The sequence below is a fragment of the Conger conger genome, chromosome 15 (assembly GCF_963514075.1).
Source record: "Conger conger chromosome 15, fConCon1.1, whole genome shotgun sequence".
In the NCBI taxonomy this organism is placed as follows: domain Eukaryota; kingdom Metazoa; phylum Chordata; class Actinopteri; order Anguilliformes; family Congridae; genus Conger; species Conger conger.
Window position 1 is genome coordinate 8,320,391 of NC_083774.1, and position 12,545 is coordinate 8,332,935.

The window sequence follows — 12,545 nt, forward strand, 5'->3', positions numbered from 1 at the left end:
AGATAGATTGCGGTGTTGTATGATGTTTACATTAGCCCTGGCAGTGTTTACACTGGCTGAGAAGAACGTGTGAGCACTTTCTGGGTGGTGATTGGTCCTTTTCTGTGGTGAGAAGACCCTCGTTTGTTCATGGTGCTGTGGGCTGTAGTGAGTGCACTACTACTGAAGGCTGCCAAAGTCCAAACACGGAAGCGGGAATGCTGATATTGTTCCACGCACCTACGTATACGACCCCCCATACCACACACACACATACACATGCACATGCACATGCACATGCACACTCACACACACACACATACAGACACACACACACACACACACACACACACACACACGCACATACAGACACACACACAGACACACACACACACACACACATACACATACAGACACACACACACACACATACACATGCACGCACACATACACATGCACGCATACATATATACAGACGCACACGCACACACATGCACATGCACACGCACACACACACACACACACACACACACACACGCACACACTGCTGCAGGACAGACAGGAAAGGAATGATTTATAATGAGCCGTGTTTAATGGATTGCCCTGGCGCGAGTGGAATTATGAAAAAAATTTAATTAGCCTCCGGTGACCTCGCTGTCAGACTGAGGCCGCCCCCCCCACACCGGGGATGGGGAATGTGCGGGGGGGCGGGCAGGAGGACAACGCCTCCCGGATTGCCCCCCCCCCCCCCCCCCTTCCCGCCAGCCCCTGACACCAGAGGCCCACAGTGGCGGTAATTAGAGTTTAAATGGCCACCACTTGTCATGGTGGGACCCTGTTCCTCCTCCTTCCCAGGCTGGGGTTTGTGGGAGCAGGCACCCCCCTCCCCACCCCATGCACCCCAGCATCGTAATCACCTCCCCCCCCCCCCCCCCCCCCTCCTGGGCGGTGCCGTCAGCTCCCACTGCACCACATTACATTACGTTAACAGTTGTTCAGCTGACACTTTCACCCAAAGCGACAGTTGATTAGACTAAGCAGGAGCCCATCCCCTCAAGGGCCCTAACAGCTGCAGGCGGCTAAACGGGAAATGGAATGCATTTATGTCGCGCTTTTTTCCAAAGCGCTTTAAAAATGAATGCCTCTCATTCACCCATTCACCCATTCACACACACACTCACACTCGCACACCAATGGTGATAGTCTGCCATGCAAGGTACCAAGCAGCTTGTCGGGAGCAATTGGGGGTTAAGTGTCTACCTCAGGGACACTTCGACACACCCAGGGCGGGGGATCAAACCCCCAACCTTCTAGGTCCCAGTCAAGCACCTTAGGCAATAGGCCTCATTCGTATGCCATCCCGTTGTTCTGTCCCAAGATCCCTCGGCTGTTAAACAGGCGGGCAATTCCATGTGAATTCAACACACTTTTCTGGGCTGCACTGTCACAGATATCTGTAAGGATTTAATTGTGTAAAAGGTAGAGCTGGTGACGACACATGAAGTGATATAAGAACCATTTCACTGCTGTGACTGTACTGCCTACAGCAATGGAGATGGAGGGCGAGTCAAAGTCGTGGAGTCACGTGAATTAGCACAAACTCTGTTAGCCCGTGTCTCCCAGATTGGCAATCCATGACCGGTGCAATTTCAGTTCCGGGAGTTTCTTATGAGGGCGAATCGGCGTGCCAAAGCTCGTTAAAATCAGTGACGCTGCGTCCCAAAAGTGTGTTCAGTTACACCGGTTGTGTGGAGGTGTGGGTGGCCTGTAGCGTAGTGGTTCAGGTAAATGACAGGGACATGAAAGGTCGGTGGTTCGATCCCCGGTGTAGCCACAATAACATCTGCACAGCCGTTGGGCCCTTGAGCAAGGCCCTTAACTCTGAATTGCTCCAGCGGAGGATTGTCTCCTGCTTAGTCTAATCAACTGTACGTCGCTCTGGATAAGTGCATCTGCCAAATGCAATAATGTAATGTAATGTAACTTGAAATTACCCTGGTGCCGTACCACAGAGTGGTAGCCCAGGCCTGTTGGGGTCACCGTTATCGGATTTCTCCCGTTTCTGCTCCGTTTCGTTCTGAAGCGGGGGATTTGTATTCCGACCGAGACGGTCCCGTTTTTTCCAGCTTCATTAACGGCACTGGGGAATGTGGCGTGGCGTTCCCGATGGACTGCGTCCGGGGGGAAGCGCTCGAGCTGGCCCCCCGGAGAGAGCGGGAAATTTCCGCCGCTCCGCCTTCCTTCCCGCTCGGAGCCTGCTATTCCGGTGGCCCTGTATTCCTGCGATTCGGAAATCCAATCGCAGAGGCCCTGGGAATGGACAGCTCAGCCTCCTGGATGGGCTTTTAGGCTGATAGAGGGGGAGAGAGAGGAACAGGAGGGTGCCACGTGCACGGGCTGCACCTCGGAGAAAAGGGAGAAAAGAGGAAATATTCACAGGAATGCGTCCATTTCCGTACCGTGGCCACCATTGAGCTGTTTGACCGCTGGAAAGTCAAGATGTCCCCCGTAAAACATTTCTAATTTTCCAAAAAAAACAAAAAAAAGAGAGAGGGAATGGCCTTGAGCCTGCTCTTGCTGAGGAGAGGGAGAGGGAGATGGCGGAAAGCTGTTGGCGCAGAGTGGCTGATGCATAAACATTGCCAAATCTCGCCTGTGATTCATATCTGGCTAATTTCATTTCCTGTCTGAAACAAACCTCCTTTGGAAAAAGACAATGGAAAAAGGCAGATGTTTTGGGCTGATTTCACTGCAGGTAGCTGAAGAGAATGCAGGTGCTTTTATTCTCCTGAAAGCGCTGCATCAGAATGTGTTGATTTGAGAGCACACTGAATGACCCAGGCTGAGGGTTCTGATTTGGCTCCTCTTCTATTTTTGAATTCCTGTGTGTATCTGTGTGTGTATGTGTGTGGTGTCTGTGTATGTGTGTATGCGTGTGTGTGTTTGTGTGTGTGTGAGTGCGTTTGAACGTGAGTGTGCATTTGTGTCTGTGTGTGTGTGTCTGTATGTATGTATGTGTGTCTGTATGTATGTATGTATGTATGTGTGTCTGTGTGTCTGTGTGTGTGTGTGTTTTGCCTGGAATAGCGCACTAACCACTACCTGCTATCCAGCACAACAGGTCCACAGACACCAAGTCTTCATCATTCTCTCTGCCTCCCTTCGCCCACCGCAGCCTGGCTGATGCACGCTGAAGTGCAGTCACTCATTCTGTGTTTTTCCACTCTCCGGGCTTCTGGGCCGGCCCGGCTTGAGCTCCGGAGGATTAAAGGGAGTGTTTGTGACAAGGACAAAGAGGAGCGGGAATCAAAACAAGCAGCCCGTGTCTGTAGCACGCCTCTCGTTTCTGCGCGTCTTTTTGCTCACCAGTCCAGGAGGCTGTGTGGTCCACGCTACTTTCCCTCCCTCAGCGACGCCTGGGGGGCTGCAGGTTCAGCTCAGCCAACCACAGATTCCGTGCGCATACTACTTGGCAGGCAGCTTTTCATTAATGTCTTTTATCAAATATATCTGTATCTATGTTACTGAGGTAGCTAGGTTGCTCAACCCGCCGTGATTCGTTTTCTCGTTCCATAAGCTGCTACCACTGGGACCCGGAAGGTTGGTGGTTCAAGCCCCGGTGTACCCACGATAAGATTTGTGCTGCTTGTTGGGCCCTTGAGCTTGGCCCTTAATCCCATATTGCGCTGGGGGGATTATCCCCTGCTTAGTCAAATCAACTCTAAGTCGCTTTGGATAAACATATCAGCTAAATAATTGTAATGCTTAAATCTGCTTGCTGCTTGTTTTGGGCATCTGTCCTGATGCAGTTGTTCAGAGGCCCTAGAGGGGCCCAACAGGGACTTCAATGTCCGATTTCTATTGCTCCCTGGTGAAAAAAACAGCTCAAGCTAGGTTTTGAAACAGCTGGTATCTGATTGATCATTTTAGGCCACCTCCCAGCTTGACATGGTTTAGCTGGTTGACCAGCTAAGACCAGCTCTCAGCTTGACATGGTTTAGCTGGTTGACCAGCTCAGACCAGCTCCCAGCTCGACATGGTTTAGCTGGATGACCAGCTCAGACCAGCTCCCAGCTCGACATGGTTTAGCTGGATGACCAGTTCAGACCATCTCCCAGCTCAACATGGTTTTGTTGGCTGACCAGCTCAGACCAGCTCCCAGCTCAACATGGTTTAGCTGGTTGACCAGTTCAGACCATCTCCCAGCTCAACATGGTTTTGTTGGCTGACCAGCTCAGACCAGCTCCCAGCTCAACATGGTTTTGTTGGCTGACCAGCTCAGACCAGCTCCCAGCTCAACATGGTTTAGCTGGTTGACCAGTTCAGACCATCTCCCAGCTCAACATGGTTTTGTTGGCTGACCAGTTCAGACCAGCTCCCAGCTCAACATGGTTTTGTTGGCTGACCAGCTCAGACCAGCTCCCAGCTCAACATGGTTTTGTTGGCTGACCAGCTCAGACCGAGCTAGCCCGGCTTATGACCTGCTCGACCTGCTCGACCAGCTCAATTTTCAAGATGGCCGAGCTGGCACGGCTGTATTTTTACAGCAGGGCTGTGTGCTTTTTTGTGCGGCATTTCCTTTGCGCTCTCTCTCTCTCTCTCTCTCTCTCTCTCTCTCTGTCTCTCTCTCTCTCTCTCTCTCTCTCTCTCTCTCTCTCTCTCTCTCTCTCTCTCTCTCTCTCTCTCTCCACACTGCCGTGGTATTTGTACACTGCTCGTTCCCGTGCCGGGGGGGGGGGGGGGCTTCCTGCTGCTCCCTGCTCCGTCGCCTGGGCTGACATTTCTAAAGGTAACCGCGGAGACGGATCGGGCGCGGCCTGAATGTCAGGCTCCATCACCGCGCGTCGGCGGTAACAAGCCCGGCTCTCTGGGGGAGATGGGGGGCTCTGCCCTCCTCCGGGTTAACCTGGATTTCTGAGGTAAATGGAGGTCGGATTCCCAGCGTCGGGCCACACTCTGCGTATTAGTCGCCGAGAATATGGAGGGATTATCCACTCCTCCAAAAACGCTGAGCGAACCTCGTAAACAGCCAGTGTGCATCCACTGCACAGTATTAGGCTTAATGTCACTCTGACCTTTAAGGTTTATTCAGATGGCATTAGGAGAGATTGAAACGGCCTGGCTTCTCTCACACACACACACACACACACACACGACAATCTCTAAATTCTATAAATAGCTTCTGCTGGGGTGAGGAATTGGGTATTGGAGCGTGTAATGAGAAGGCCTAAAAAGAGGGAGCTACTGTACGGGAGGAGAGAGTGGAGGAGAATCAATGGCTGGATGGATGCTCGGGGTCCATAAAGTTCTGAGCAGCCTGTGTGTGTGTGTGTGTGTGTGTGTGTGAGAGTGAGAGTGAGAGTGAGAGTGAGAGTGAGAGTGAGAGTGAGAGTGAGAGTGAGTTAGTGTGTGTGTGTGTGTGTGTGTGTGTGTGTGTGTGTGTGTGTGTGTGTGTGAGAGTGAGAGTGAGAGTGAGTTAGTGTGTGTGTGCGTGTGTGTGTGTGTGAGAGTGAGAGAGTGAGTTAGTGTGTGTGTGAGAGAGAGTGAGTTAGTGTGTGTGAGAGTGTGAGAGTGTGAGAGTGTGAGAGTGTGAGAGTGAGAGAGTGAGAGAGTGAGAGAGTGAGAGAGTGAGAGAGTGAGAGTGAGTTAGTGTGTGTGTGAGAGAGAGTGAGTTATTGTGTGTGTGAGAATGAGTGTGTGTGAGAGTGAGTTAGTGTGTGTGTTTGTGTGCACACGTGCGGGCATGCAGGTGTGTTTGTGCCGTCTGTGCGAGGGACTGTCCAATCAGGTCTGAGTGAGACAGGTGACAGGTGACAGGTGGAGATTACCGTAAGCTCTCCGGAGAAAGTGCTCTGAGTTTCACCGGCTCAGGCTGGCTCTGCGGTAAATTAAACGGAATATGTAAAGACGTATCTGGGCCCTGTGGTCACCTATGCGTGGCACAGGACAATTGTTATGGATTTTCCAACTTGGGAACAGTGAAAATACAAATTAAATGTCATGCAGGAGAATCACTTTTTCCAGCTGGCTTCAGACTGTGAATACCGTGTTTTTTCCACTTGAGTTACCCACACTGAAGCGATATACATATGTATTTCCTATTAATAGCTGCGTTCAATTTGTTATAGATTATGCACACTGTTTTGCAAAGTTTCACCTCTGTTTAATTAAATAGGTAATTCATCAAGATCGAACATTCCTTGGAAAAGCTGTGATGATACAGGGATGGTCTGTTTCTATTGTTCTCGTGCACTGCTTCTGATTGCTTCTATTAACATCTTCAGGCGCAGTAATCTGCATATTCTCATGAGACCTGGCAGTTTTAAAAAGTATATCTATTTTGACATGATACAAGTGTTTTTGGTAGCAAAAAAACATATTGTTAAAAAGAAATATTTTCAAAAATATTATTGATTTTATTTTTACTGAATGTGGTGTAGTTTTCAGCATCCTAGGATACATGGTTCTGGAGATTTAGACCCTACAGGGGATGGAAATGACTGGCCGCGTCTTGGGACGATGTGTACTGTAAGTCGCTCCGGATCCAGGCAGATGAGTGCAGGCGTGGGGTTCAGCGGCTCTGGATCCAGGCAGATGAGTGCAGGCGTGGGGTTCAGCGGCTCTGGATCCTGGCAGATGAGTGCAGTCCTGGGGTTCAGCGGCTCTGGATCCTGGCAGATGAGTGCGGTCCTGGGGTTCAGGGGCTCTGGATCCTGGCAGATGAGTGCGGTCCTGGGGTTCAGGGGCTCTGGATCCAGGCGGATGAGTGCGGTCCTGGGGTTCAGCGGCTCTGGATCCCGGCGGATGAGTGCAGTCCTGGGGTTCAGTGGCTCTGGATCCAGGCAGATGAGTGCAGTCCTGGGGTTCAGTGGCTCTGGATCCTGGCAGATGAGTGCGGTCCTGGGGTTCAGGGGCTCTGGATCCAGGCGGATGAGTGCGGTCCTGGGGTTCAGCGGCTCTGGATCCCGGCGGATGAGTGCAGTCCTGGGGTTCAGCGGCTCTGGATCCCGGCGGATGAGTGCAGGCGTGGGGTTCAGCCCCTCTGGATCGCCTGGGATTGAGCAGTTCCGGGGGCGGAGTGGAGCCTGTCCCCTGGATCCCCGTGGAGGGACTGCTCAGCGTAACAGCCCATTTCCCCCGTCCCAGAGCGCGGATCTTGCCCGGCGAGGTGTCGGAGAGCGTGCCTCTCTCCCAGGGGGCCGTGCTGCCGGATTGTTTCCCGTTGCTATGTAATAAAGAGAAACTCCAGACCCTGTTAACACTGCGTGTTATATACCCCACTGGGGTGTAGGGGCCATAATTCCATACTGACTCTCTCGAGTGTGTGCCGGTCTCTTCCTCTGTGGTACTCAGAGAGTCTGACAGTCATGACAACTGTATGTGTCTACATGTGTGTACGTGTGCATGTGTGTGCGTACATGTATGTATACGTGTAATAATAATAATCATGTATTTTATCCTTAAACCTCTTTTAATTCCAGATCTAACAGTTCTGAACTGGGCAAAAAAAGCAGCATCATCTGACATTAATGCCTATAAGGCAAGACACAGCAATCCAGCAATTAAACCCTTCCAGTTAAAGGTATCTCAGCAGATACCTGATTTTAGCGGTTTTAGACGGTTTTCGACGGCTTTAGACAACTCGAGGCAGTATCCACAGAAGGTTTACCAGGCTTTTGTGACTATTGAAGCATCAGAAGTATCGGGAAAAAAAAACATATGATTCACAAAACACCTGCAGTTTTGGCGGGAAGTACATGCAACTATACAACCAGCCGTCTGGGTCATACACATTTAATCTGTGTCATCTACATAAATTTCAGCACCAATATGACTCATATTTATGCAAATGAAGCTCAATACAGGGTGGGTTTATTCACGAAGATGATTGCAAATTAGCTCCCGCATTTAGATAGATTTTTTTTTTTTGGACTACCTGAAACCTGGTGGGAATTAGTGTGAACGTGATGGTGACCATGACATCTGTCATAGTCACAAGTCAAATATGCCCCCAATATGTTAGCTGTGCAGGAAAGTGGATATTCCATATAAGATGATCTCTCTTTGAGTTAACAGACACTGAAATTATTAATATTTAAGTCATTCCAAGTTTGTACGCTATTCCCAGATATGTGGAAATGGGCCATTGGGTCATTCTTCCAATCTCATTTGTGGCTTTATAGTTTCTTTCCTAGTCTTAATTCAACACAGCGCTATATGTGTGCCAATTTAAAATGATCCCTTTGTAAAATAACAGGCAAGTCTCCAATGAATGTTGTTCAAACAGTGCAGCTTTACTTTATTTGACTTGATACAAGGCCTGTTTTGACTTAAAACGTGTGCCAAGACATTGCACAATGACTATTTTTGTAACATGGTGTAAGAACTTTCTGTTGTTAAATCTATTGAATTTAGTCTTGGCAAGTTAGCACAGACCCCTGTTTGCCAAGACCCTCAGCTCCTGTTGCGAAAACGTTTCTGTCTCTGACATTATTTTCAGTCCTCCCCACATGTCCTGGTCTTGAGCTCTTGGGCCATTTCTTACTGCGCTCCTTGAATATTTGTGTGTGATTGAGCATTATTTTAATCAATGCTTTCGTGAATTGGTCTTTTATTCGGCGCAAGTTGCATTTTCAGCTGTTGTGAAAACAGGAATTGTGCTCGATATTCCTTCTTAGAGGATCTGCTCCTCAGTGTTTGCATAGTGAGCATATCTCATGTCTTTTGTATATTGTGTGAGAGTGCATGTGTGCATGTGTGCGTGTATGTGTGTATGTGTATATATTATGTGTGTGTGATCTGTGTATGTGTGTGGGTGTGTATAGTCTGTGTGTATGAGTGTGTGTGATCTGTGTGGGTATGTGTATATTCTGTGTGTATGAGTGTATATTCTGTGTGTGTATGTGTATATTCTGTGTGTATGAGTGTGTGATCTGTGTGTATGTGTATATTCATTTTGTATGAGTGTGCGTGTATATTCTGAGTGTATGAGTGTGTGTGTGTGTGTGATCTGTGTGTGTATGCGTCTATTCTGTGTGTATGAATGTGTGTGTATGAGTGTGTTTGTGTGATCTGTGTGTATGAGTCTGTGCGTGGTCTGTGTGTGTACATGTCTATTCTGTGTGTATGAATGTGTGTGTGAGTGTGTGTATATTCTGTGTGTGTGTGTGAGTGTGTGTGTTTGTGATCTGTGTATGAATGTGTGTGATCTGTGCGTTTATGTGTATACTCTGTGTGTGTCTGTATGACTGTGTGTGAGTGTCCTGTGTTTGGCGCAGGTATTAAGAGAGCTGTCTGCCCCTGTCTCAGACTGTCATCTCCACCAGGCCTGTCTCAGTCTGACAGCTGTGCCGTCCCTCTCTCCACAGATCTGACTACGACCTGGAATACGAGTGCTACCAGGACGACTTCTATGACAGGTACCATCTTCTGGCTTCAGTTTAAACCCGGGGAGGCTTCTTAAGCCCCGTGTCTGAAAAGGACAATGGAAATATAAAAGGGAAAATGTTGTTCACCTGTTCCTGTCCACACTTTGATCTTCCATCACATCCAGGGTTTCTTTTTCTTTTTTTCCGGCCCGGATTAGCTTCACTTCTCAAACCCTCCTGTCCGTTACCTTTCCTGCCTGAGACAAGGTGCCGTCTTTGTGTTTTATGTCTGTGATGCCACACGGCAGACAGTTACACGAGCCTGTCGCACAACGCCATTCTGTCAGGACTCTGTTCCGTCACTCATTGACAGCGGTTGACAGCGACGTCTATTAAATATTTCCTGCTTGGACCAAGCAATGAGCCTGTCAGACAATTGCCAGGAAAAATATGGATACAATTTATAATGGTTACATCCAGCAACTATGATTTAAAAAAAATAAATGGAGCCCTGCTACAAATAATTTACCTCGGCGTTTATTAGTCAATCAAACGGTAGCACCGTGCCTTTGTGGAATTTACCTTCACGGGGTCGAACGTTTGTGCGTTAAATGTCCGTCTTCACAGGTATCTTAGTCTATTTAGACCTAAAATCTACTTTGCCAATGTGACAAAAAAATAACTGTCAAGAAAGTTTGACTCATTTCAAGATTTGCCAATGGGGTCAGAAAATTTAAAGAAGCTGATGCTTTCTACTTGAGGGGATTTTTTTGAAGTGTGTCTGTGAAGGATTGCGTGTGAGCTCTTATCCTGTAACTGCTTTCTTGTTTTGGAAAGTCGTCAGCCGGGTCTGAGTGCAGCGGGGTCTGAGAGCACGACTCTCTCTCTCTCCACCTCTAATTGTGTGTATCTCATCAAAAACCTGTCACCGGCCTCCAGATGGCTCCGTGCTACCTTTCTTTTTTTTGGGGGGTAATTTAGGCCGGTAATGAAACTGCCGTGTCAGGCCTCTGGATACAGGTGCAGGGGAATATTTTTGCTGCCTTTCAGACGGCCTACAAAAGCTATAGATCAAGAGGGAGAGAAAAAATCTGACGTGCTTCAATAATTCCGGGGGAGTCTCTGAAGAGCAGTTTTCACACCGGCGCAGGGACGGAGAGGCGGTTTGCTGCCGATAACGCACTGGCCAGGTGGGGGCGGGGCTCGGAAGACTCTCGGTTCGAGCCGGCCAATCAGGACGCGGCGTGGAAGCGCGGACCTCTTGCTCTGAGCCGCCGATGGCGACAGCGAATGGAGCAATTAGCAGAGCTCTGATTGGCTGAGGATATTTTAGTGAATTTAGAAGAGAAACGCAGAGGAGCGCCAGGCACCTCCCTGGGTGGTAACAGGGGGGAGGAGAGGGCTTGACGATTCGGTTCAGAGGGTGTGGGGGTGGGTTGGTCTGTTGGGAGTCTGAATTCTAAACGGTTTTGTTCCATTTTTTCCAGCGCTGCCAAATCTCAGTGCTCGCTGTGACAATTGGAGCAGTTTGTGTGGAGGTTTATGAAATGCCATCCAAACCCCCTAAGTACCTGTTTGGGCAGATTTACTGAATAGGAAAACGCACCCTTGCAGTTGGCAGGAGAAACGTGCGGAATCATAACAGGACCTGACAGAAGGGCAGGGGGAAATTTCTCCTCGTCCCGACACGCAGTTCGCATAACTCTACGAGGGAAAGTTCCGTGAAAAGCTGAAGGTGACCAGCAGTATTCATAAACTCAGGACTCAGCAGATTTAAACAAATTATGTTTTTTTGCACCTGCAGTAGGCGACACAAAGGCGCAGTGGTACGTTTGATCAGGATCCGTTTCCCTGACAGGTTTTTCCGTTCGTCTAACCAACACTGGCAGCACTGATTGACATTCATCAATTCCCTCTTTCTGTTGCCGCAGTTTCTAAAACTCGGCACAGCCCTGTCAATCACCCTTTAGGATTTGCATGCGGGTTTCGGTGCCGGCGAAGCCCCTTCCGAGAACCCGTTTCCAGATCCGGCTCGCGCTGGCAGCGGTCTGTCAAACGATAATCTGTTTTTGACAAGTGGCTGATGCGAAAGCGGAAAAATAAATACAACAGCAGGTGGTATTTACTGTCTTCGGTCATAATGTGCCAACGCTGTGAGGCGGACATGAGCTAGCTGGGCGTATGGGCGTATAGCCGACACGCGATGACCCAAGTTATTATTTGTATTATTTATGGGGGTTTTTTTTGTTGTTGTTGTTGTTTTCTTTTGCACTTTGGACTAGTACCGCGTAAATTGCATTTTGCTCTACATACATGAAATGGTTCGGCGTGACGATTTTTTTTTTTACTCTTAAAATCCCATTCTGAGCTCTTAACGCCCCCTCACTCTCTCTATCTTGGGGGTTTTGGCAGCACAACAGTCCGTTGGGTATCTTCCCGCCGCCTCTCCCAGCTCTGAATAAGCCCCCCCCCCCGTCACAGTGGAACGGCGGTGTACGTGCGGAGAGAACTCCAAAGTGCAAGACACGGGTCCGGAGGCCGTCGCCGTGGCAATTAACCAGCCACGCTACGCTGCGCTAGCTAGTGTGCTAATCTGTCGCCATTACGTTCTCTGGCTCTAAAAGCCTCTGCCTTCCAGGCTTCACTGAGGGAAGGAAAGTACCCTGGGCTACGCACACCGGCACAGCTCTACGCTTAAACCACCTGTTCCCCCCTTCCTCGGCGTCGTACTCATTTTGAAGATGTGGGTCCCAGTACTCGGTACGTTCATGCCTTCTGCCTGCTGCCTGATTTAATTTCGGCTGGCGTGCGGCACGCGGCATTCTCTCCTCCTGGGTCTGGTAAAAGGCGGCTTTTTCTTTCCGCTAACACTTCAGAGGGACGCCATCGGAGACATCTTGCCGTGTGTGGGTACAGAGAGTGGGAAAGCTTCCAGCCCTGTCACCCTAAACTTTAACAAGCGCTTTTTTTTCTTTAAGCTGTTAGAGCAGCACAGCCTGCCTCTCTCCCAGCAGTAATGAAGGCAAGCGGATAATGGATGTGTGTGTGTGTGTGTGTGTGTGTGTGTGTGTGTGTATGTGTATCTGCATGCACTCTCAAACCGAGTGACAGTAGAGGTACATTTTTTTTCTCAAAATTTCCCAAATGTGCCCTGAAGGTAGAGCAAAGTAAAGGTACAGTACAGTAAAGCATTTGTAC

At 49.2% G+C, this 12,545-nt stretch overlaps 1 protein-coding gene across 1 annotated transcript in view; it reads left to right on the forward strand.

Moving 5' to 3' along the window:
- The window catches only part of LOC133111711 (RNA-binding Raly-like protein), a 79,351-nt gene that overhangs the window by 47,313 nt on the left and 19,493 nt on the right, over positions 1–12,545 (forward strand). Inside the window, exon 3 of the mRNA XM_061222259.1 lies at positions 9,348–9,398. Within this exon, the coding sequence (XP_061078243.1) occupies positions 9,348–9,398 (51 nt within the window). The remainder of the gene's footprint in view (positions 1–9,347; positions 9,399–12,545) is intronic.